Source organism: Xiphophorus maculatus, chromosome 3 (assembly GCF_002775205.1).
Source record: "Xiphophorus maculatus strain JP 163 A chromosome 3, X_maculatus-5.0-male, whole genome shotgun sequence".
In the NCBI taxonomy this organism is placed as follows: Eukaryota; Metazoa; Chordata; class Actinopteri; order Cyprinodontiformes; family Poeciliidae; genus Xiphophorus; species Xiphophorus maculatus.
In genome coordinates, this window is record NC_036445.1 from 7,473,586 (window position 1) to 7,499,721 (window position 26,136).

Here is a 26,136-nt window from a genome sequence, read left to right on the forward strand (position 1 = left end):
GAAGTTGGCTAGCTGTCTGCAGCTTTGTATTTTAAGGTACGTCAGATATTTGCGTCATGTTCTTAGTATTGATGTGGGATTATCTGAGTGAAAATACCTTTTTTGAGGTATAGCAGCGAACTGGAAGCGAACCAGAGCGGATAGAGATGGACATTCAGCATGGACTGGTTTTTAACTGGCGAACACAGTAATGTTGTTAATGAATGTAAAGTTATGTTGTTTATTAGGCTTTGTGTATACTTTGTGTATACTGTTTGCTGAAGCTCATAGCTAAAGATTTATTGTTGTATTTTTTAAAACCAATTTACACAACAATCACGTTTTTGATATCGTCTAATCTGGAAAGGTGCAAAGGTTATGAATTGATTTCGAAGGCAGCATAATTATAATATTATACAATATCTTATAGAAATTTAAGTATTTTAGGGAAATCTTGAAAAATATGTTAACTAATACTTTAGTTTCAGCCTTTAGTTCACATCTGCCATCAATTACAAATAATCCGATTCATAATTTTAATGTCATTTGCTCATTTCCATTAAGCTTTGAGATTATGAAGGATCAATTGGAACTGATTTGTCAAATGTATTGGTCAGTGGAAGGGAAATACATCCACAATTTAAAAAAATATACATATACCACAGCATAGTGAAGGCAGCCATCAAGCAGAAGAGGAAACGGGATGAGAGGGACACTACGGAAACTGGACATTTCTCCAAAACTGTAGAAAAGTCCAGATGGAAACTGGTTTGAGAGGCTGCCAATGGGCTGACAGCAACAAGAAGGAGCTGCAGAAATGTCTGGAAAGTACTTTTAGTGTGCTACATGCAGATCTATCTCTGTTTGTCTGAACCGAGCAGTAATGCTGGAGAGAAAATATCCAAAACTGAAACTCTGCGAATAAACTAAACCTCTGCGTCACAATTTCAAATGTGTTTGACACAAAACATAAAGGAGACAATATCTACAGAAAAACATGGTGGTGGCAGCACCATGCTCTGGGATTAATGTTTATTTACTTTTTATCATTTTAGGTGGATGATCAAGTTCAGATTTGACAGTTTTGACTTAAACTTTTCAGTCGTCTACCAGGAAGCTGAAGATAAACGAGACTCCTATTGAAAAATGTCAAAAAATATTAACTTACGAATGTCAAAAACTTATTTTTATGTTCAAACATATTATGCGTTTTTTCAGTTAAATAGCGCAATATTTACATACGTCACGTTAAATGTGGGAACAGATTTGAATCAATGTAACATTTTATTTTTAATGCCTCAAAATTTACTATTTTACAATTTTGTTTGTAGTAAATGTCCTTTTTCAATTAAATTCAGTTTGCTTTTAATGCCAATTCACAAAAAATGTTATCTTGAGGCACTTTACAAATAATAAAAAAATCATTTTAATAACATAGATTTCAATTAATCCCAGTAATGAAACAGTACATTAAGCTCAGTTAATTATCCAAATTAGATCAAGAAGTTCTTTATCTAAATTAACCCAGCAGATTGGACTTTTATATACCTATTAAAGCATTGATACATTTGCCACTATTTAATTCAGGAGAAAAAACAAATCACACTGGGTTTGAGTAACAACAGGCTGGACTTTCTCCTGTTTCCCTCCTGTATTAAAGAATGTTTTAATCCTCAAACAAACACAGAAGTGTCTAAAACTGGGAGTAAATAAGCTCATGTTCTACAGGAAAACTAAAAATGAACACAGTGGTAATTCTCACTGGGTGACAAATTACCATAAACACACACACATGCACACACACACACCCCACACACACTGGTTTATTTAGACTCAACACAGCTCTGCTACTGAAAACACTTAGGACTCAAAATGTGTAATTATTCACAGCTGAAAATAGAGCGAGTTCACTCTGGTAATGTTTGCTTAAAACCGCAGAGCAAATGCTAAATTATGTATTTGGGTCTGACTGGCTGCAGTAAACAGAACCTCAGTCAGATTTATTAAGATCGGGCGTGAACAGAAAACATCTGAACATCCAGTTCAAACCTTATAAATATATATAAAAAACTCAGTTGGTTCAATAAAGACATCTGTATTTTCATAGTTAGTTCATTTATTTACTAACTTACAGTTATGTTTAAGGCATATTAAAGTGTAAAATGTTTTAATTGACACTAATACACAGAATTTTATCTGATAATTACTAAAACAGACTGTATAAAAAGTCATGGGTTAAGGTTATAAAAATGATAAAATAATTGTAAATTATATTAAAATATCACAAGTTAATGAGAAATTTAGCAAGACTTTGTTTAGTTGCAGCAGTTTAATCAGAAAATCCACAGAACATAAAAAGGAGTAATATTTAGTCTCCAGCTTTTATTTAGTTTGCATTTTTTGCTTTTATTTTATTTTTATTTTATTTTGTAGTTGTCGTTTCTAAAAACAGATTTTATGCTATTATTGTGTTTCGGTTTTGTTTTGCTTTTATTAATTATGTAAAGTTTGTGTTTAATGCTCTGTTTCAGACTTACACATGTAAACGTGTAAATCTGAAGAAGAAAAAAGTTTAAATTATTCTGACATTTAGCAAATAGAAATAATTTGGTAAACTTAACCTACATAAAACCAGAAGCATTTAATCTGGATTAATGCCACACGTTAAAAAATCTTTTAAATAAGTCTCTTTTTTAAAATACAAAATATGAAAATATTTGGATAATTAACTGGATAAGAAATAACTGTGAAGGACTTTAGGGAGCATTTTCTCTACATCAAAAAGCAGAGCTGAATTTAATGAACATGAAACAGCAGTATGCATGTTTCTCTTTGATAAAGAACATTTTTACTTTAACTACAGCTCAGGTTTTCAAAAGTTCCCAGATCCAGCACGTTTTGGACTCATAAAATGATCAAACAGAGAAACTTTTCCTCTACTTAATGAAGCCTCTCACTGTTTTCCTTTTCAATAAATCCATTCAGGCTTTAAATTACAATGTCATTTAAAAACACATCATGTTTCCACTGAAGCTAAAAATCATCAAATCCTGATTATCTCTGGCTTTGTCACCGTTTCTGTGGGTTTTAATGTTTTTGGAGTTCACAGATAAACCGATGAGGAATAATTAAATGACTGAAAACCAATTGATAGAAAATAAAATTAAAATTGAGTTTGAAAAAAATAAAAAATTACTTGCCTCTACAGATTTATTAAATTTTTTAAATAAAGTAATCGCTTTAATAGAATCTTTATGATGCTATAAAATAGACTGAACAATCTCAAAAACCAAAATATGATTCCTTTATCCAAGAAATCCAAAAAGAAACACAATCATTGTTATTGATCAGAAATGGCACAAAGGGAGAACAGATGGCCGTCAGTTCATGACCCAAAAGAGAAGAGCGCTTTGGTTATTCAGCTAAACAATAATCCATAAACATATATGTACATTCAGTTCACAATCCAGATTTTTATTGGAGTGGCCTAGTCAAAGTTTGCATCTAGAATTTTGTAGCATGGTGTCAAAAAGGTCATGCTCAAATTTCTCCCCATTTCCAGTTATAACATGCAGGTTTATGGAACAAACGTGTTTTAGGTTCCTGTTAGAAATTTAATAATCATTTAAAAACTGATTTTATATTCATTCAGGGTTTTTATCCATTATTAAAATCAGTTTGCTGATTTGAAACACTGAAGTGTTTTCATTAGGCCATTATCTATTATTAAAACTCGCAAAAGTAAATCATCATCATCACACAAAAATGAGGAAAAAATAAAGAAACAACCAAAAGCAGATTTATATATATAGATATATATAGATATATCTATATATATAAAGCTGCCGATTTTCCCTGTACTGATAATGATTAAAGGGACACAATCAATAACAAATTAGGATTCTTTTATTTGAAATTGTTCATCTTTTACACGACATTTAACACAACAAGCTTTTGTGGTCCCTCTGGCCAGAACACTGCAAAAACAAAATCTAACCAAGTAATTTTGTTCCAGTTTCTACTGCAAACGTCTTAATACAATTGAAATAAAACAAAACAAATTCACAAGCAACTTCTCAAGAAAATATAGAAGCTTGTTTTAAGTCAATAATTCCTTAAAGGGCCAGTATCATGAAAAAGAAAATACTTTTTTGAGCTTTATATCATGTTATAATGTCATTCCCTCATCAAAAACTGGAGTTGCTTTGATTCTTTCATACACGTTTGAGAATCTTTTAATCTCCATGGCAACCATTCGGCTGTTCAAAACACTAGGGTGGACCTAGCTCCGCCTTCGAGGCGCCACTCCTCCTCTGAGCTGCAGTTCCCAAGCTACCGCCTCACAGAGCAGCCGTCTCCTGCTCCTTCAGACTAGTCAGCAGCAATTAGCAGACACCTGGTGTAACAGCTCACCTGCTGAGCTCATTATAGAAGCTACTTTTCACTGAAGCGCTGGTAAAAACGTTGTTAAAGGGTTAATAGAGCAGCCATGTTGTGATGACTTCCTGAAGGCAGAGCTTCCGAAAGAGCAGGAGCTCTTAAAGAGACAGAGGCGTCAAATTACAAAGTCAAACTTCCTTTAAGCCATATTTGATATAGCATTTTTATAACACCTGAAGCTAACATACTTGCTTGATTGTGCTATAAAATGGCACCCTGTAACTGGAAAACACACAATACCGATGAAAAAGTTCTAGATTATTTCACTTATGAGAAAAAAAGTTTAAGTGAAATAAGCTGTATTAAGAAATTATTTTCTAAAACAAGCTCTCATATTCTGCTTAAAAGTTACTTCTAAGTTGATTTGGCTTTTTCTTTGTATGTTAAGAGATTTTCACTATAACTAGTCCAAAAATACTTGGTGTAATTTAGTGTTTTTGCAGTGAGACAGTAGGCGACGATGGATGCTGGATAACAACTGGAATGGCTTACGATGGATTTAGAAATATCTCTCACACTCACACACATGTAGCCCAACATTCCCCAACACACACATAAAGATATGCAGAGACAAATGCAAAAAAGAAACACACACACACACACTTTACAAGACACAGTAACCACCTAACAGGTCTAACCATCTACTGTAGACATCAGAGAAAGAGCTTAAAGTGCATACAGGAACAGAGGAGGGCTTCTCCAGCTCGGTACCAGTAACAACCTGTTTAACTTATGAGTGACTCCTCCATGTCAGCAAAGATCCAAGCGCCACGCACCAGATTCCAGTCAGGACGCAACAACACTGCATAGTTCACAGGGTTAGTCTTATACATTATTGCGGTACGATGTACTGTAGTTCCGGGTCGGTCCGGGACGGGTTAGCCATGGCACTGAAAGCTCGTTCGGTCAGGATCGGAGAAATAAATCCAGCACAAGAAGCTCCGGTTGCTTTGAATGAACCACCCGAATGAGGAGCTGGAGGTTCCAACATGGCGGCTTGAAGATGTCCAGTAATCTGATGCATAGTAGGGGGCTGCAGTGACTCCACGCGGTTTGGTCTTTGAGGCGGACGAGGCTCAGTAAGGGGCAAAGAGGACTTGTGGATGAGAGGTCCTGACAGGCCCGGGGGCCGGGCGGAGCAGTGCGGCGGGGAGCGCCTGAGTCTGGAAAAGGGCTGGGTTCGGCGTTGGGCTGGCGCCATGGTTTGTGCGGTGTGTGAACGAGCCTCCGATGGCGGCGGCAACCGCTGCCAAGTGAGCGGGAAGGATCTGAGCCGTCAGAGGGCGACACTGAGGCTCCTTTCCTAAGATCAGCTTTATCTGGGAGTAAGAGACACAACAAGCATTTCAGATTGATAAAGGAATAACTTTAATCCACAGACACTGTTCAGTTTTAAAGACAAAATATCAAATGAGAAACATTTTTGTGGCCATGAAGCCTACCAGCTTGTGAAAAACTGTTCAGGTAAAAAGAAAGTTACAGCAAAAACACCAAATCTAACCAAGTACTTTTGGTCCAGTTTCTAAGTGCAAATATCTCGCAACAATTGAAATAAGACAAAACTAACTGACAAGTAACTTTTCAGCAAGATACAGGAGCTTGGTTTAAGTCAATAATTTCAAATAAGATCTAGTTCCACCGACAGATTATTTAAAAAATGTGTTATAAGTGAAATAATCTGCCAGTGCAAGTAGTACTTTTAAAAATCAATATTAAGAAAATATTGCTAATGGGCGGGGTTCTGCGTTGGGCTGGTGCTGTAGTTTGTGCGGTGTGTGAAGGAGCCTAATAAGACACTTAGTTCTGTCTTATTTTAAATGTACTAAGATACTTGCATTAGAAACTGGACCAAAAGTGTTTGGTTAGATTTGGTGTTTTTGCAGTGGCACCGTCTTCTGCAGAAATCAGTTAAATTGTCCAACAAAGTAACATTTTCTATCTTTCCTACAGACCATTTTGATTACAGATAACTAGATAGCTAGCTGTGCTAGGTTTATCTGTAGCTAGGTATACCTACAGCTAGGCATAACCCTGGTTAGATATGGTGTTTTTTTACAGCTAGGTATAAAAACATCTTTCTGATCTGGTCGCCAGACATGGAGTAAGTTTCTTCCCACAGCTCTGCTGCTGTCTGACAGTCGAAAGATAAATAGCTCATGTGACAAATCATCGAAGCAAGACAATAAATTGGTCTCTCCAAGAAAACCCTCCCAAATAGATGTTTCTAATCTTAAAGTAACGGCCAGTTTTTGTGTTTTTGTCATGTAGTTTTATCTGAAAAGCATAAAAATGAAAATCCTCGTGGCGTGTTAATGTCACCACAGTTATCAGGCTTAATCTTGTGTATCAGTGATGAAAAGGCTGCGTCCTCCCAGCGTAGCAGCCGCCGTCACAGGTTATCAATAAGCGGCTGGTGCGTCGCAGCCCAACGGGAAGCGCTCTGTACGCGGCGCTCATCAGAGGAGCTCCTCTCCGTTAACTCAGTCAATGATGGGTTTCAGAAAAAGCCATTTCCCCCTCACTGATATCCCTGCTGCCTGGTCTCTGCAAACAGTGGGTGTGATGAACGACGTCGTCTTGGGCTTTTTTGTAAGATTAACAGCTCCCCACATTAAACCCACATGGTTCTTTTTATATCTACCGTATGTGACAATCAAAAACTGGAGCCAGAAAAGAGCAACGATTTGCTGCCAGGTTCCAGAAAGTTCAACAACGACCCCAGGTCAATAAAAAGTTATTTCTGCTCTCTCTTTTGTTCTGGGGTTTATCAAAGTGAGCCGCTTTGATGTGTCCGACCACAATCCTCAGAATAAGTTAAATATGACATTTACAATCACGTTTAAACAGTAATCGACCCAAGCCTGCATTCCTCCTGCAGCATGCTGGACCAGACATGCTATTTCTGTCAATAAAATATCAAGGCTTCAAATTAGGCCGTAGCGTTCCTTAATAAAAGCGTGCTAGCAGGTGGTCCGCTTATAAAAGCTGACATTTTACCGAGTCAGGTGCGGTCGGCTGGACAGAATGTGACTTATCTAAGATCACTTCATGGAGAAATCCTAAAACTGCTCACTGATTTTTCCAATTTTCTCTCCAACAACAATCCTCCTACCACGAAGGTAAAAGATGAAACTGCTGCTGCGCATGAGCTGACAAATCCACAACGGCGTATCAGGGATGTTACAGGTAGAAAAAATAAAAAAGGAGTAAATTTCAGTCCAGAAATGTTTTGAATAATCTCAGAATTTTTCTAAATAAAACAAGAACATTTTTGAGCTCCAAAAGTCAAAAATGTGTTAGAAATAAACTTGGCGACTTTTAAATTTTAGATTAATCTCAGGGGTTTTCTAGAAAAACATGGAAATTTCTGAACTCCAAAAGTTAAACATTTTGTAAACAAAAATTTGGAGAAAACTTGGAAATTTCTGAGCTTGGAAAGTTGAATATTTTGATAGAAAAAAAATCTGAAATTTTGAGGTTAATCTCAGACATTTTCTAGAAAAAAGGAAATATTTGAACTCAAAAAGTCAAAAAATTTTGTAAAAAAAAAAAAGTTTGAAAAAAAATCTGAAATTTCCCTGAAGTTTTCTAGTAAAACCTGGAGATTTCTGAGCTCCAAAAGTAATTTTTTCTAGAAAATTTTTGGGACTAATCTTTTTTTTAAGCAAATTTTCAACTTTTCATAGTCAGAAATTTCAAATTTTCTATCCAGAAAATTTCTGAGATGAAACCAAAAATGTTGGTGTTTTTGGGTGGAAATCTGCTCCACTTTTTTTCCCGTACATAATGACTCTGGTGCGGTGTTGTACGAGTGTCTGTTGTCGACACGACGACTGGTTGGTTTGGAAACGGACTTTCTGTCTGCAGAGACTCACCGGCTGTTTGGTCTGGCCTTTCTGAGGTTTGCTGTAGGGACTGTATTTGGGCTTCGCTGGTTTACCTGCCGCTCGATCTTTATGACGCCGACTGCTGATGTGCTAAAAAAGAAACAAGGGAGGAAAAATTTCAATGACATGAAAGAAGGAACCAATTCACTTTGTTCACTTTGAGATTTTATGTTACAGTGAAGAAAAACGTAACATGAAACATGCTTAATTTATTTTTTTAACCATTAATAAATTATTTTAATTAATTGGGGCTGAACAGAGTAGCTATTAATAATCAGTATCTTTTTTCCAATAACAGCTGGTTCATGCAAAAAAAAAAAACTACGACAAAGTCTTAGGGTATAAAAATTCATAATGACCATTTTCGAAATACGACTTTATTTTTGTTTTATTCTTGTAAAACTTTATTCTTATAAGAATATGACTTTATTTTTGGATTTTTATTTTACTTTATTTTTTTTGCGGGGCCCTAATTCTCCATCGTAGAAAACATTAAGGGTTCAGATAACAACAGATTTTCACTCAGCAACTCTAAATAAATTTGAACAAACATTCAACTCTGATTATTTTCTCAGCCATTATTAACATTTGAAACAAAATTACTTCTTTTAAACTTCCTGAATATGAAAATCTGGAGGAATCTTCAGACACTTGATTTAAAACAATATTTAAAATGTGCCTATTCACATTTCAAGCGTGATTAATCTGATCAATTTGTCTAATCGATTAACAGCAGTCGTTAAAAGTGACTGAGATTAAAGCGTTAAACTTAAAGAAATGTGCAGCAGTAAGAACATCTGCAGCTGAAGAATAAAAGCTGATTGCCTCTGGATGTCCACGACTACTTTCCACATTTTCATGGCCGGCTGTGTAACCACGGCAACGGAGTAAAAAACACGAGGCAGAAGTCATTGTTGTTATCGTTTAACCAGCAGGCGACCATTGAGTGTGCAAGAAAAAAAAAAAGAAAACCTTACCGTTGTTTTTTCTATGTGAATCTGAAATTTATCAGTAACGGCCTTAGATAAAAAAAAAAAAAAAAAAGCAAAAACATAAATAATCTGTAGAGAAGACAACTTAAATGAGAGAAAACCACAGGAAGTCCGATTTAAACACGGAGAAGAAAACACTGTGGTCAGACTTAACCAAAATAACTTTTACAATATGCAAATATGTGGAAAAAATAAAGACACTGCACATTAAAGCTGCAGTTTGTATATATAATTTTTTTATAAATATTTGTTAAAACTGTCACAAATCAAACTCCTTCATGGGGTCCTACTGCTGTCTGCAGAAATACACAGCTTGGTTAAAAACAACCAATCAGAGCCAGGAGGAGGGTCTTAGTACTGACAATCATTCTCCTGCACGCAGCGCTCACTAGCATTTACAGGAGCTAACTAGCCATGCTAACTAGCCTAAGCTGTTACTGTTTATCCAGTAAAGGCAGATAAAGGGTTTTTTCTGAAACGGTAAATTGGCCGTTAGCATAATTAGCAGCGTGTACACGAGGTTGACTGACAGCACTAAAACCCACCTCCTGGCTCTGATTTGTTGTTTTTGACAATTCAAAACCACAGTGACAATTTTAATAAATATTCAAAAATAACGTTACATACTGCAACTTTAAAATTATATTCAAGTAAAAGTAAAAAGTAGAAGTAAGAGTAAAAATGTATTTAACAAAATGTCTTCTCAAGTACAGAGTAACTGATCAAATTATCAATCATTTCATATTTAATAATTACATCAACAGGTGGACCAAAATATAAAGTTAAGTAGAAATTTTGGTATTTTAAGAACCAAAATGGCAATAATTCATATATGTAACAAAATATAACAAAATCAGGCAAAATAATTTTTTTCCAAATCAGTTTCTTTCAATAAAAAATTTATGAAACTTTAACAAAAACTGCAGGTGTGTGTTTGTGTCTGGTGGATTTTTGGTTAAAATGTTTGTTTTTCATTCAGTGGATAGAAAACATAGAAATTTTACTCAAGAGTAGAAATACTTCATCATAAAATTACTCAAGTAGAAATAAAAAGTACAGTGTAGTAAAAGTAATTTTTTTCAAAAACGTTACTCAAGTAAATGTAACTAGTTACTACCCAACTCTGACCAACTCCATACTGAAACATGGTGGCGGCGTCATCATGCTGTGGCGATGTTTTTCTTCAGTTTAAACAGAAATGTTGGTCAATTAAATGGAAAATCAGTGGAGCTGAATGTCCAGAAAATCCCAATTTAAAAAATATTTGGTGATTTCTGTTTGTAATGTGACACCAGGTTAGAAATTTTAAGGAGGATGAAAACTTTTCCGAGGCTCTTTAACTAAAGAGAACTGAATTATAGCACCTGATTAAAACATCCAAACTTTTCCTTTGGGAACTTATTCCTGGCCAGACAGTTTGGATGTCAATTAAAAGCATGGAAATAAATGTAAAAATCTTGAAAATATTAAAAAGTTTAGATGAGTTGACACTTTTGTCCGTGTACAAACAACCATACTTCCTGGCTAACTGGTGAGAACTATTTCAACTTTATGGGTTTATTGAGCCTGCCATGGTTTGATTTATTAGCATGTTGCTAAATAGCGAGGAGAATGTGGCTTTCCTCTTGCTGAAATATGACAAACAGCTGTGTGGTCAGTGTGGGTACATCCTGTTACCAAAAACCTGATTTATGCCCCGGTTTAAATTTCTTCAGTCCTTGCAGAGGGTCGTACATTCACACTTTTGCCTTGGCTTGGAGCTGCTTCATAAATTCTTCACCGTCCGGGACGCGTCCTGTTTGTGGGAATCTCTGCTCTTCAGATGTGAAAAGTTAAAGAAAACCTGTTTGTTTTTCAGAGAGAAACATCAAGACTGGCTCTGACAACACCGGGCCGATTTCTGACGTAAAACAAATCAAACGAAGGTTTGGGACCAAACTGCAGAGATCGAGAAATGAACCTTTTACATATAAAATATTATATTGGTTTATTTACACTTACTAATCATTCAGGGTTAATGATTTATCTGCACTTTTCTGTTCCAAGGATGCAACAATTAAACAATGTACAGCTGCAATGATAAAAAAAGTTACATTTTTATGCACAAGTTTGAATTTATTTTGGATTTTTTCTCCATCAAAATATACATACAACCAAAAATCAATAATCCATTGCCAATAAAGTGTTTTTTTTTAAGCCCTGGGCTGATTTTCAAAGCTGAATACCCCAAAATGGAAGAACAGAAACTTAAAATGTAAATTTAGCATAATATGACCCCTTTTAAATAAATAAAGACAAAGCAAAACTCAGCAAAACTGACAATGTCTCACATTTTACTTGAAGAGAGATTAATTACAGAAAAACCTGGGTAGTGTTAACATGCTGTAAGGATTTCTGGTGGGTTGGAGGGAAAATATGGAGAAATTATGAGTAGTTAAAGATTCTTGCGCTGTACTTTATGTCATAAACGTGACAGAAGGGGAATCCTTTTACCCCAACATGACTCTTCTGCATACGATCCCTCATTCTGCCTAATAATACATGGACGGATCAGCAAGCGGAGCTGCATTACAGCAGCCTGTGTGTCAGTTTCAGTATTCAAAGACATCATTTGCATAAAGTACGGGGTTGTGCTCTGATTTATTATTTCCTTCCTTATCCTCCTTCAGCTGATGCAACAGCACACATGAGGGAGGTGTGTTGGCTTCCCACAGCCCTCAGAAAGCGCCACGTTGAGCCTTTCCATTAAATATTTTGACATGTTATGCAAATGTGAATAATTTATTGTGTTAATTATTCCGGCTCAATTCTGTGAATTTCAAGGTGACACACTTGTGTGAGAAACACAGTATTTGGTTAAAAAAAACTCAAAAAGAATAACAAAAAACAATTAAATTAGCATTTTCTTTGAAATTACGTCTCAATTTCAAACTAAAACCCAGTTTCCAGGTCTGTGAATCTCACCTGCTTTAGCTGCGTCTCTGAATTGACATGCACGTCACACGTCTCACAGTAAAAGGTTTTGTTCTGCAGGCCAGTTGATGATTTGGAGGATGAAGCCAATTTGCTTTTGACTCCCGGTCGAGGGAAAGACTTGATGGAGCCCACGCCGCTGCGGGCCTCCAGCATCGTCTTGTGCTTCGTACCTGCGGGTCGGAACAGGAAACGAGACGTGTCACGACATGATTGTCACCTCTGGAGAAACGGCCGGAGGGAGGGAGGAAAAGAAGTTCAAATACGGGGTTTGCCGCTGCTGGCTCGGGTGACTTCTGAAATACGAGAATCAGAGTTGAAGGGTCAGCTTGTAAATTATCCCAAAACATCCCCGATCAAAGACTCACCAGTTTAAAAGCTTTGAGCTGCGTTTGACTCAGGAGAGACAATTACTAACCCACAAAGAAACAGGGTTAGAGGAACACTCTCAAGGTTTTTACAGTTTTTATTGGAAACAGAAAACATGCAGCTCTGAAGCTCTTTAGCCTTTTGAACTGAACAGCATGAAAGTCAGTAAGGCTCATATTTATGACAGCAAAAGAAACACAGCCTGCTTTACTAACAGGGTTTGTAGCTTCTCTAAACACTAATTGGAAGTAAGCTGAGTTTGACATTCTGTATTATTATTATTAAATAGAATTCCTCATTACAGAGGAAAAAAACAAAACCCAGGTTACTAAAAACCTTTACCAAGGCATAAAGCGCCTGACTCTCAAAGACTGATGCTGTTTCTGACACACAGTTACCAAAAAGTTAACAGCCTCTGAAAGCAACACAAAAGAAGAACAAGAGAAAAGTTGTGACATCAAAAGTTTAAACATGACCAATTATTACTTTTTTAAAAATATCAGTTTGAAAAAGCTGCAGATATTCGTGTTTATTTTTGCCTTCATGTGATGGATCTGTTTCTGTGAGATGGATAACTTTCATTTATTATCAACTGGATCTGCATGACAAGCTGCTAGCAGAACAAGTAGCCGGACCGGACCGAACCGGACCGGACCTAAGCCCCGGTGTGCTTCATGGACGATAAAGCAGATTATTTCCAAGCGCACAAGTAGCATGTAAACGCACCATGTTCTTCAATGCTTTAAATCAACGAACTGATTTGTACTGTGGGCCAAAATTGTCAAGTTGAAAACAAACCATATTTAGGCCATATTGGCTGTGATGAAGCCTGTTTTTGCTGGAGATTTATGGCCCTACTTAAAGCAACATGCCAAAACAAAACAAAAATACGACCAATAAAAGAAAAGGACTTGTTTTGTACCTAAAATGTTCTGTTTTAGATTTGTAACTGAAAATCTAATACAAGGACAAACACAAAAAGTCTCCATCAGCATCAGTTTTATTTGCTGATCAGTTTTATACCATTAAAACTATTCTCAACCTGTGACCAGGGGCCAAACAAAACTACTCCTTGGTCCACAAATGGCCCCCGGGCCGCACTTTGGACACCCTTGTTTTAAGTGATGCTTTCCGTTAATTTAAACTCCAGATTTAACAAGCTACTACGTCAGGGACTCTCCAACACCATCTGCTTTTGGACAAAATCCGAACTTGCAAATATTTTCTGGACCTTAAACTTCCCTTCTCCATCTCACTCAGGAGTGGCGTTCCTCAGGGTTGTGTATGGAGCCCCATTATTTACTTATTGTACAACCGTAACTGTACCACATCCCACCAAAGCAAAACATTTATCATTTTTATGTGTCTGTAGTCTGGTTCAATAAATCATTTATTGTAGCAAACGTCTTATTAAGATAAGAATTCTCATTTATTGTTGTTTCCATACATTCAGTTAATAATGTTAGAAAAAAAACCAGGACTGACAACGTTATCAGAAATGTTATTTTTAATATTTTTCTCCACTGTTTGTTCCGTTAGAGCATCAATAAATATCAGTAAATCTGAAAATATGATTAAATGTAGTTACTATGTGTAGTTTCAGTTATGTTTTTCCAAAAGCAGTATTTGTGTTTGTGGCCCCATGAATGCTGTTCCATGTAGTCATAGCCATACAGTTACCTAAAAAATAAGTATTAAATAGTCTTTTAAACATAATTTTTTTATCATTCTCACAACAGTACCACAAAATATTGTGATAGTTTATACATCAGTTCATCCTTGCAGTAATTGTTGCACCAACTCCACCATAAAACATGTTCAGTAATGTTTACGTCACACAAGAGGTTATGAAACCTCAGGGGAAAAGAAATATAGTTTACATTTCTATATATTTTTTAATATATATGAAGTCACAAAAAATGGTAATTTGCATTCATACTACCAACATATGAAGCCATTTGCAAAAGGAGTCCAAACTGTGAAACGTATCAACGCTTTAATAAATGGTAGAATTTCTTTCTGAATGTTACAAAGACTAAAAAATGACTGGCAGAACAAAAGATGTCAGAGAAAACTCCAGCTGTTTGGTTATGAAAGGAACTTGTTCTCTCTTCTGAATCAAAGCTGCGTTCTGCACAAGGTGGTGTAACTATTAATCTGTCTGTGCTCAACTGAGAGTTTTATTGTGTAGGAGTTTCTGTGACAGTCATGCTGGGAATCCTGCAGATAAGTATTGAAATGTTCCAAGAATTTCCTTTTTATATAAATCAACTGGATGCTGGTGGTTGTGAAAAGCAACAGACTCATTATGATGTCGTATGTTGAAACATTTTGTTGGCAGAGGGATTTGGAAACATTATTTCTATACAGAACTGCTGAAAACGTGCATCACGATTTAAGACTTTATCAGTCGATAGATACAATACAAAAACACAAATATTACCAAATACTTTTGTTTAGTTTCTAGTGCAGATATCTTATTACACTTGAAATAAGAAAAAACTAACTTACAAGTGATTTTTCAGCAAATTGCAAGGGCTCAAGCCAATAATTCCTTAAAATTGATGAAAAAGTTCTTGTCCTGTTGGCAGATTATTTCACTGCAAACAAGGGAAAATGTCTTTTTAAAAGTGAATTAATTTAGCGCTTTTTCTTCAGTATTAAGGAATTATTTACTTAAACAAGCTCATATATCTTGTTGAAAAGTTACTTGCAAGTTAGTTTTTTCTAATTTCAAGTGTACTAAGATAAGACACCGGAAACTAGACAAAAACACTTGGTAATATTTTGAGTTTTTGCAGTGTAATTATTGATTTGTTTTGTTGTACTGCCAAGCTGGTGATTTTACCTGTCCTGTTTTATCCACAGTTTTCACTCCACGTTGTTCTTTATGGTTTTTTTTAAACAGTTAACAGGCTCTGTGGCTAAACTTTAAACTGCTGCAGTGCAAGTTTCTCCACAGGGTGTTGCTAGGTAACCAAAAGTTACTTCACAAGCTGTTGCTAGGTAACCAAAGTGAGTTAGCTGATTCCACCAACCGTTCTGAGCAGCTAAAGTCTTTCTTGCGCGGCTCTGGATTAGAGTTCAGTAAAATTATTGAATATTCTGTCATATGTGTCATCTATTGATGCTGATATGTCTATCGCATTGTTATTGATCTATTGATCAGCCCTGTTAGTGACCATATGCATTTTCTTATATGAACAAACTTAAAAAAAAAAAAAATTCTATATTGGAGATAGTTTTCTCTCTTTAAGCCTAAATCTTATTTATGAAATTAGAAATAACTGAACCTCAAGCAGTAGATCAGGTCTTTATATTCGTTTTTCTTCTTACCGGTGTTGTGAGCGTCAAGCTGCGACGCAGAGTTGACCGCCACTTTGCAAAGCGAGCAGTAAAGGAGGCGCCGGGCTTTCTCCTCCTCTGTCTCCGTGTCGGTCTCCGTCTCAGCTTCGGCCTGGTGGTCTGCGTCCGTTTCTGAGGGTGAATTTGTTTTCGGCGGCTTCTCCTCTCCGTGAGAAGCCAAGGTAGCGTCGGAGGCGGCCGCGTCACCTGGAGCTTTCAGAGAGCTTAACGGCTCAGGTGAGGGTGCAGCTGGGGTCGCCGTGGGGCTCGCTGGTCTGATCAGGGGGGAAGCCGTTGATCCAGAGGTGACATCTGTGGAAAAATAAGTGGAAATTATGTTTGGTTTAGGGCTAAAACTACAATTATTTTAGTAAGCGATTATTACATTTGGATGATTAATCAAATAATTGGATAAAAAAAATCAGAACATTCTGCAGATTTTTCATTTAAATATTAGAAATGCATTTTAAAAATCCCACCAAAGTGAAATAAAAAAATAGTGATAGAAAGGGATTGTCTCAGACACAACTTGGACCAACCTGCTTGTCAGCTGCAGTCAGTAAAGCAGAAAGCAATGCGATTTCACTCAGTGGAAGAGTTTGTGCAGTGAGAGACTGTTGAATGAAGAAAATCAAACTTTTTTCCCCTCCAGGTCAAATAAACGACCTTCCTGCTTTGCCAGACGTACATCAGTGTGTAAAGAAACAGACAGATCTGATCCTGTTACAGCGGTTTTTGAAAGTTTTTGAGCAAATAAACAGATAAAAAAAAAGCTTAGCATGTTTTAAATCAATGAAGGGATTTACAAATCACAGGATGTTTCCGTTTGTCACAATCAAAATACACTTCATGGTCAGTTCCTCATGTTTTGGCACAGAAAATAAAACCACGAGTCTAATTGTACATTACTTATAATTAAAGTAACAACAATACAACATAAGGCTCAGTTTCACCTCATTTGTGAATTTATTTAATAGAGTGAAACATGAAGCAATCCTCCTAAATCATGAGCAATAATACATTCATAAATTATGAGATATTTGTATTCTTTCCGTTTTGTTCCCATGTTTTTTTAATTATTACTGATGACACTAACGAGGCGCAATAATGAAATTAATTCCCCTAAGCAACAATAATAGTCTGTGAAAAAAACACAAATTTTATTCAACATAATGTGGAGGAATAAAATTGCTGATGCTTCCTAAACCATAGAAAATTTGCTTTGAACGTCAAATAGACCAATTGATGTAATTTTTGCAAACATCCTTCGGATCCAGCTTTTTAAATTTAAACCTTCAGGGCTTTTTAATCAAGACAAAACCAAAAACTTTGATCCAAACAAAGGTTTCAGTTCGGGGTTTCATTACTGATAATGTCCAATCTTATGTTTTGGTCCATTTTTAAAAAATAATTAGCTTTAATTAGCGTTTTAATCTAAATATGATAGTAGTGGTTTTGTTTTCAAGTAGATTAATTAATCATATGATAAATTAAAACAAGCTCAATAATTTCCTTTTTCTTGATTTGTTCTTGTTTCTTCCTACCAAAAACTGGACAAAATAATTCTTCAGTCTGGTTTATTGGTCTCAAAAAGCCCATCTTTTGAAGGACAGCTTTGTTTCTAGAGGCTTTATTATTCATTTTATTTGTTGTTTTGCTTATTTATTTGGGATATTTAAAAAGTCTTCCAGTCCCAGTGTTGCATGTTCATTAGAATTTAAAGTTTATTGATATTTTAGAATGTGCTCTTCCACTATTAACATTATGTTACTTGAAAATAGTCTCAAAACAGCAATATTATCGATTATCGCAATAATTTCTGAAACGATTTATCGTCCAATAAAAATTGTTATTGTGTCAGACCTACATTTACAAGTCACAAAAACACAATATCTTACCAAATACTGTAGTTTCTAGTGCAAATATCTTATTACACTTGAAATAATAATTATTTTCAAACTGCTTCCTGTTTGCACTGCAAAATCACTAAATATTACCAAGTATTTTTGTCTAGTTTCCAATGCAAATATCCTAAATATACCTGAAATTAAAGAAACTTACAAGTAACTTGTCAGCAAGATGGGAGCTTGTTTTAAGTAAATAATTCCTTAATATTGATGAAAAAGTTCTAGTTCCATTTCACTTATAATATTGGAAAAATGTCTTGATAAAAGAGAAATAATCTGAAAATATAACCAGTACTTTTTTCATCAATATTAAGGAGTTATTTACTTGTTTTGTTCTGAAAAGTTACAAAATTAGACAAAAATGCTTGGTAATGTTTTTTGTTTTTGCAGTGTAAACAAGAAGCAGTTTACAAAGAATTGCTGTAAACCAATGCTTTCTTACTCATGTCCAAAGTTAATCTTGATACTGTACATTTATAACGTCAAGCTGTGAATCCGCAGCGTGTTCAACACCTTGAGCTGCTCCACCCTGACAGAAATGTTTCTACATCATTTTCCGAGAACAAAGACAGCAGCGGATCGATATATCCGACTCATAAAAACAACGCCACGCGTCCCGGCCGTTGAATACAGAAGGACCGCAACGTTTCCAAAAAATGAAATTCCTCCTCGCCGGCGCCGGCTGATCGATGCCGACGCCTCCGACTTCTCCGCACTGCAGCGACACCGAATGAAGATCCGCGAGCTCGGAGAGCAGATCAATAGTGAATTATGTCACGCTGGTTTTGTGGACCGTTATATACGGTCGTTATTTATCCCAGCACAGTTGGTGCCACAAACACCTTGTAAAGCCAACAGTTTAACAAAGATCGCCACAGCCAAAGGAAATCAGAAACGCAAGCAGGAGATTATAAAACAGGCTTCTGAAGGTATCAGAAATGATCTAAATAAAGTGGTAAAATTTGTGATGGTTCTGCTCTCGCTCTGAATGAGCGCCTAATAAACGTATGGAGACGCACACACTGTGATATTTACTTTTACTATCTGAGTGTTTGCGAGCATCCAATCCATTAACCTCCTGAAATGGCTCCGAGGCACATTTCTACCCATAATGCTCTCCTTTTACACCTGACTGACTCCAGCTATAAAATTTGCAGCTCCATCATAAAACCCGCTGCAGCTTTTGAATGCAGATCTTCGCAGGAGTCAGCGGAGGATGAATATACAAGGACAGCTTCAAAATGCAATGAGGCCGTGGTTTATGATGGTAAAAATTTGCTATAAAGTCAGAACATATTTCAAGAAACACCCATTTTACCGCACAGAGTGAAAGACTTTAGGCTGGAGTACGACACCAAAGTTAGGAAACTGTAGTTTGGGAATTTCATGCGGCACTGAGAACCATTCTTCTCCATCGATACAATTTAACCGGAATGAACAGCATCTTATGAATCTACCGTCTACATACGTATTTAAACACAAAAAAACTTATTTTTTCTTTTTAAATACTTTGCAGAACCATTTAACTCCCATTTTCAAGTCAAAGTTCGAAGTGGAAATGTAGTTCCTCTGCAGTCGAGACAAGTCTGCAACTTTAGTAAATTATATTCTGTTTAGAAAAGTGTAAAAAAAAACTAAAGAGAATCTAGAAAAACATTTGTATTCCTAGATTTTTAAAAACTATTTATACTTAGTTATGTAAAGTCTCCCCAATTTATAAAAACAGCATTAAATGTATTTTAAAGGTGACCTATTATACTTCCTTGAACAGGTTAGTATAGATCTATATGCTGTAAAAAACATGTCCATCATATGTTAGTGTAGTCAGTTCCTTTCTGATCTTTTTAGGGCGTCTTGTGACTTTAAATCCTAGTAAACTGCTGGAAATGTGTTGGAACTCGCTTGTGTTGCTAGGTAACGAGCTCTGGGCTAGTGTGGGGTTGCTAGGTAACGGCCCATGGAATGTGATTTAACAATTGGGAGGTTTTCGAAATGACTCAAAAAACTTTCGTGCCAAAAACCACCTGCTTTTTTTTGTTCTTTTTTTTTTAAGTACCTGGGTTGTTTTTCGAAGCTTTCACTACATAACACTTCGGTGCCACTCTCTTAAAGTCATCCGCTGTTGTCCAAACAACCTGGCAACGGAAAACAACGGCTCGTCCCAACGCGTCTCTACAGCGATTTTGACGCGTCTAGAGCGAAATGTCTCTCGTCTCACTTCAAAGTGGACATGCGTCCAACTTGAAACGTCGTTTTTGCGCGTTCGTTGTGAACGCAGCATAAGCTTGTGGCTTGTTTATTGTTGTCATAGCAACTGCCTGCCCAAGTGTCTGTCAGTTACAAAGTTCACAGACGTGTGACATCACATGAGAGCTTTGTATTCCCAACATATTTTGTCTCAAGGCTCTTCGGTTCAGTCCCACATCCAGTCCAATCGATCCCAGGTATCTGTTCGCTCAACAGAAAGTATTTTAAAAAGTTTCTATTTAAGGAAACGCAGCAACTTGCATCGAGTCACTGACTTGGAAAGTAGATGAATTTTCTTTGAAACAACTCAAACTTTTAACTAAGTTTAAGGATGCCGTTTCTCCCTGTACTCTGCTGCTCTTCTTTTGTGCCGTTTAACAAAGCGCTGCTGACAGGACCTGTCCATCTCCTGACCTCAAACAAGGGCACCTTTTGATCACCGTTGCCAGCGCATGATGGAGCGCTGGCGGAGCGGCGCGGAGCACCTGTGGTCGTTGACCTCTGGGTGTCCATGTGTGTTCCTGCCGACGCTGCAGATGTCTGCCGATACATTGAGGAAAGGCCATTATTTCCAGCTGTTACATTCAATATCATGAGAGAAACATTTGAAGGTTTTCTCCTCAACTTCAAAGAGTGGAGATTTATTATTTTATTTTTTTACCTCGGACTTGATTTATTTCATTTAAACATTGTAACCTGAATAATTAATGCCTATGCCTAGTTTTAGACAAATGCAACATTACATTAAAGCTCCAGTATGTAACTTTTATTAAATAAATATGTTTTGGCAATAAATTGTTCCATAAGTTTATTGCGATGAATAATGTTGTGGTAAGGACATAATGCATTCTTAAAACTTTAAATTCTAATGAACACTTAACACCGAAGACATTTTAAATATCTAAAATAAATAAACAAAATATAAATCAACAAATGAAATGGATTATGAAGTCTCTGTAAACAAAATTGTCCTTCAAAAAGGCTAGCTGAGACCAAAACACCAGACTGGAAACTTTTATCATCCAGTTTTTGGTAGAAAAAGGAAGAAAATATAAAAATTATATATCCAGCAAATGGAAATTATTAAACTAATTTAAATTTATCATGCAATCAACTGATTATTGTCTATTCCTAGATTGTTATGAGACAGATAATCTGTGAAAACACCAATTTTCTCAACCTCCTCCCTGAGCTACTTTTGCTGTTTTAAGAAATGCATCGCTCCCAACCGAAAGCAACCAATCAGAGTCAGGGGCAGGGTCTCAGCGCTGTCAATCAACCTGATATACTCGCTGCTCAATGTGTTAATGGTGGAGAAATAACTTTCAGTTACAGGAAAACCGTTTTTCCACCATCATCGATGGCTAAGCTAACTAGCATGATCTAACTGCTGCTATGTCTAACTAATGCGATGACTAGCATGACATTAGCTATGACTAATAACTAGTGTTATGCTAGTCATAGCTAATGCTAGCCATAACACAAGTCATGACTAGCATTAGTTAGTCTTAACTAATAAGTAGCATAACTGATGTTACGCTAGTTATATATCAATGGCAGCTGCAGCGCCACACAGAGGGTGATTGACAGCGCTAAGATCTGCCTCCTGGCTCTGATTGGTTGTTTCTAGTTAGCACTGGGAGAAGGCAGAGGAGCTCAATGTTTCCTCAGATTGTCCCATAACAAACGGTAAAAACAGTGATAGATTCAATATCAAAACATATATTGTTTCAATAAAAGTCACATACTTTTGCGTTAGCTCCCTTAAATTCTAGTAAAGTGGTTATTTGACACCGCTAACCTTGGCTGATGTTTATATGGTTAGCAGGCCGCCAACGACCTCCTCGCTCCTACAATTAACAGCCTTCGACTCCCAGGCGGCCGCGCTGAGCCGAGCTTCCAAACAGCCTGAAATCACAGCGATTAACTCAGTCAGGCTTGCTGTCCCCATCCGGCTGCCATCACACCTGCTTCTCTGCCGCTGCGTTGCCAGGTTTGAGTGCGATTCCCAGGACAAGGTTTGAGCCAGGCGGATTTTTGTGCCTGTGGGCCACCGCTGAACTTTTTCTGAGTCGATCCAGGCGCTAAAAGAGAACGACTTCCAGCCAGACTTCAGGGATTCACATACTTTTTACCCCAAATGGATCCACAGCTGGAGAAAAAAAAAGCATCTAAATCAACGTGGGGAGGTTTTCTTCAGCTTTCCAAATCCAGTCATCAGGGGCCCGGTGTCCTGCATGTTTTATACGCGTTCCTGCCCCGTAGTTACTGGCTGCAGTGCTAGAATTACCTCCTCAACATGTCAGCAGGTTCTGCAAGGCCTGGTAATAACTCACTGGTTTCAACCCAGTATGCTGGAGAGAAAACACGAGTTTTCAGTTTATTTAACACATTCTATGTTCAACTTTTCAGACACAAGTAAAAAAAAAATAATCGGGGTGACATTTTGTGCTTTTTATTCTCTAAGTTTGTAACTTAACTTTTTAGATATTATTCTCTTTTTTGATAGAAGCGCATTTGAAGCACGTTTAAAAAAAGAAGAAGAAGAAGAAGAAGAGTTGGCTGTTATGGACACAGATTCAGGATCTGACAGTCATTCTTGAAGCAACCTTGAAAAAGTAACAATCGAACGTAAAGCTGCGTGAATTTAACAAAAATTCTTTATCAATAAAACACAAACTTAAAAATCATCTATTGCAGTTTATTTTCTTTCTTTCCATCAACAGCCACACACTGTCAAAACTGCATTGATCTGTGCTTCTGCAATCCTTCTGCAGGCTCAAAAGGAAGTACGCCTTTCAAAATAAAAAACTGAATTTCACAATCACGTTAACCTAAACTGATATAAACTTTACTTAACTGTGAAAGACAAAAAAAAACTCAAAACAAAAGGTACTGGACAAAATATATGATGGCCATAATGCTGTACAGTAAAGCTGTACATCTGTACGTCTTTGAAAAGCAGAAGTGGAGCCTCCTGCACAACCAATAATAATGCAGCAAGTGGTTTCTGGATGATAAATCAATAATAAAACAGTTATCTTTTCCAGCAACCATTGTACAGCAGTAAAAGCAGCTCACCAAACGTGCTGGAACTCAGCTTGGGTTGCTAGGTAACAGGCTGGGCTTTACTGGGGTTGCTAGCCAACGGGGCTGTACCAGGTTTGTGATGTTACATTTTAAAAACGGCTAATTTTCCAGACAAAACACATTGAACTTCTGTCCGAAAGCCAGCTAGATGTTTTTTTATGGACATTTTTTAAAGTGCTTGGTCTGTTTTTAGAAGCAGTTGAAACTGAAATAGAAGAAAATATTAATCTTGCATAACAGGTTTGGTTTCACATCATTATAAGAGATGCCAATAAATTCGCCGAGTGCCGTTTTTTCCTCATGATACCAGAAACAGTAACATGAGTTTCTGTGCTTTTCATTCATCTTATGTTACAATAAAACAATAAACGGTCCCAATAAACTATTATATTGTTGTTTTGAGACAACAGTATGATATACTGACAACAGCATAACAATGCAAGCTCACAGAACAATGACCTTAAATTTTCAAAAGAACACTCCACACTGGAGCTGGAAGATTTTAAAAATATTCTAAATAAAACATGGCAACCAAAAACAACTCATAAAAGAAAAACTGAAACAACCACAAATAATGAATAACACAGATTATGAAACCTCTGTAAGCAAAATGCCATTAAAAAATGAATCATCATAATGGAATCTCATTTTAATTGATCATAATTAAATATTTATTTATTATATTTAAATTTTCTGAGAAATAGAATTTTCCAGGAATAAACTGTTTACTCTGATGCTTGAATTGTATCACCTCTAACGTAAAAACACACCAGTTTCACCTTACCAACAGAACTTTTCCTCTGGTTTCAGTGTTTCCATGTCTGATAAATATGAACTTTAATTGTTTTTTAGTCACATTTCTTCCAGATGATAATAACACATAACTCACATTATCCTACAGTTCATTCATATTTAACCTGCACATAAAATGCCATTAAAATGCAAGATCAAAGGAAAATGAGTAGTAACCAGAAACATGCCGCTGTTGTCCTGGTCCGTCTCCTTCCTCCAGAACCGGGTCGGTGTGAGTGTTTGCCCTTGTGTCGGGGGGTGAACCCATCCACCACAGCGTCATTAAAGAGCCATTTGATGTTGGAGGGGCAGGTGATTAAAGTGTACTTTGGCTGGCCTTGGACGGCCCTCGTTCTGGGGATCTTCCAGTAATCCATATCCCCAGTCAGTGTGACCTAACGGGCTCGGCAAGGCCCAGTTAAGAACTCAATCCCCTCTCATTAATGGAGGTAATGACTGTGATCAATCTAAAGATGGTGAGGGCGAGCGCAGCGCCGACAGCGAGGTTGGAGCTAGCGGGATAAAGACGTAGGAGATGGAAACCAGGTGAAAGAAAGGAAAACAGATAAGAGGATTGATTCTGGAGGCGGAGAGGTAAATGGAACGGGGAGAGTAAGAAAAGTTCGAGCCCAAACAAACAACAAGTCTGAAGGAGAAAAAAAAAACTGGGTGGGGATGAGAGAGATAAGATTAAAGGCGAGTAATCGAAGACGGGAAGCAATTAAAGGTGGAGGAATTGAGACGGAGGGAATCCCGAAGGCAACAAAGACGGGGAGAATTGGACGGGAGGTAAATCTGGACAGACCCGTCCAGATGGGACACGCCTCACCTGGCGGCTCCTTCACTGCCAAAACACTAAATATCACCAAGAATTTTATCTGATAATAGTAACACAGAAGAACGGAACAGGGCCGGACAGAGACGTTTTGGGGACCAGAGCACATTTTCATTTAGGGGCCCCCCCAATACCAACAAGTCAACACCAGATGCTTTATCGTCTCTAATCTACTGTATGTGTGTAACATGCTAATTACCATTAGCATCTGTAATTAGCTCACATCATGTTATATACAGTGTATATGTATATATATATATATATATATTGAGATGCAGAGTGGTATTTAGGTGTGCCATATTATTTGAATTATTTGGAAACATCAGTTGATAAAGACTAAATTTTGATATCATATATTTCCCCAACAGTGACAGCAGCTAACAACAGGAATAGATTAAGCTATTACTTGAGTACAAACTTTTAAAAATAATATAAAAATAGTTTTTCCATGTGTATGTATTATTCAGTGTCATATATATATATATATATATATATATATATATATATATATAGGTGCTCTTGGGGGCCCCCTGCTGGTGTGGTGGACCTAAGCAGCTGCTTAACTGACATATGCCTTGGGCCGGCTCTGCAGTGGAACTAGTACTTTTATATCAATATTAAGGAGGAGTTAAAATAAGCTTTCATCTTTTTCTGAAGACTTACTTGTAAGTTATTTTGTCTCATTTTAAGTGTATTAAGATATTTGTGCTAAAAAGTTGGCCGAAAATACTTGGTAAGATTTTGTGTTTTTTCCGTTTTTAGCATTAAAGGAGGGAAAAGAAATCCTTCCACTCTGCTTAAACTTTCAGGCAATCACAAAACTCCCCTGATGTTTGATTACACTCCCCATTCAAGCTGGATTAGCCCCTTTAATTAAAATGATGAAGCTTTATTATAACCTGTCACAACTTAAAGGACAGGAACTCCTCAAACCCCTGGAGTCCTGTCAAATTTCATAAAACCTCCTGGGCTCTTTTATTATTTCATTTTTTGCTAATTATGTCAGTTTTTTAAGTAGAAATGTTCACATTTATCTTCTAGATCTTCTTTTAAGGAGAAATTGATCAACAATCTTCTTAAAGATTTCAAAGCTGTTAGAAATCTTTTTTTATTGTGAATCATTTTGTTGAAAAAATACAATAATTAAAGAAGAAGTAACATCTCCCTCAAATCTATAAATAATATTAAAAAGTTTTTCACATTTGGAGTTAAAATGTAAATAAATCATGGATGATTCAGGACAAAAGACATATTAAATATAACACAAAGTGATTCCTCTA

General features: G+C 36.6%; 1 protein-coding gene across 1 annotated transcript in view; it reads right to left on the reverse strand.

Moving 5' to 3' along the window:
• Positions 1-4,702: 4,702 nt before the first annotated feature.
• The window catches only part of znf385d (zinc finger protein 385D), a 97,288-nt gene continuing 75,854 nt past the window's right edge, over positions 4,703-26,136 (reverse strand). Inside the window, exons 5-8 of the mRNA XM_023331120.1 lie at positions 15,977-16,297; positions 12,263-12,444; positions 8,295-8,396; positions 4,703-5,738 (exon numbers count right to left, since the gene is read on the reverse strand). Coding sequence (XP_023186888.1) covers positions 5,496-5,738; positions 8,295-8,396; positions 12,263-12,444; positions 15,977-16,297 — 848 coding nt within the window. The 3' untranslated portion in view covers positions 4,703-5,495. The remainder of the gene's footprint in view (positions 5,739-8,294; positions 8,397-12,262; positions 12,445-15,976; positions 16,298-26,136) is intronic.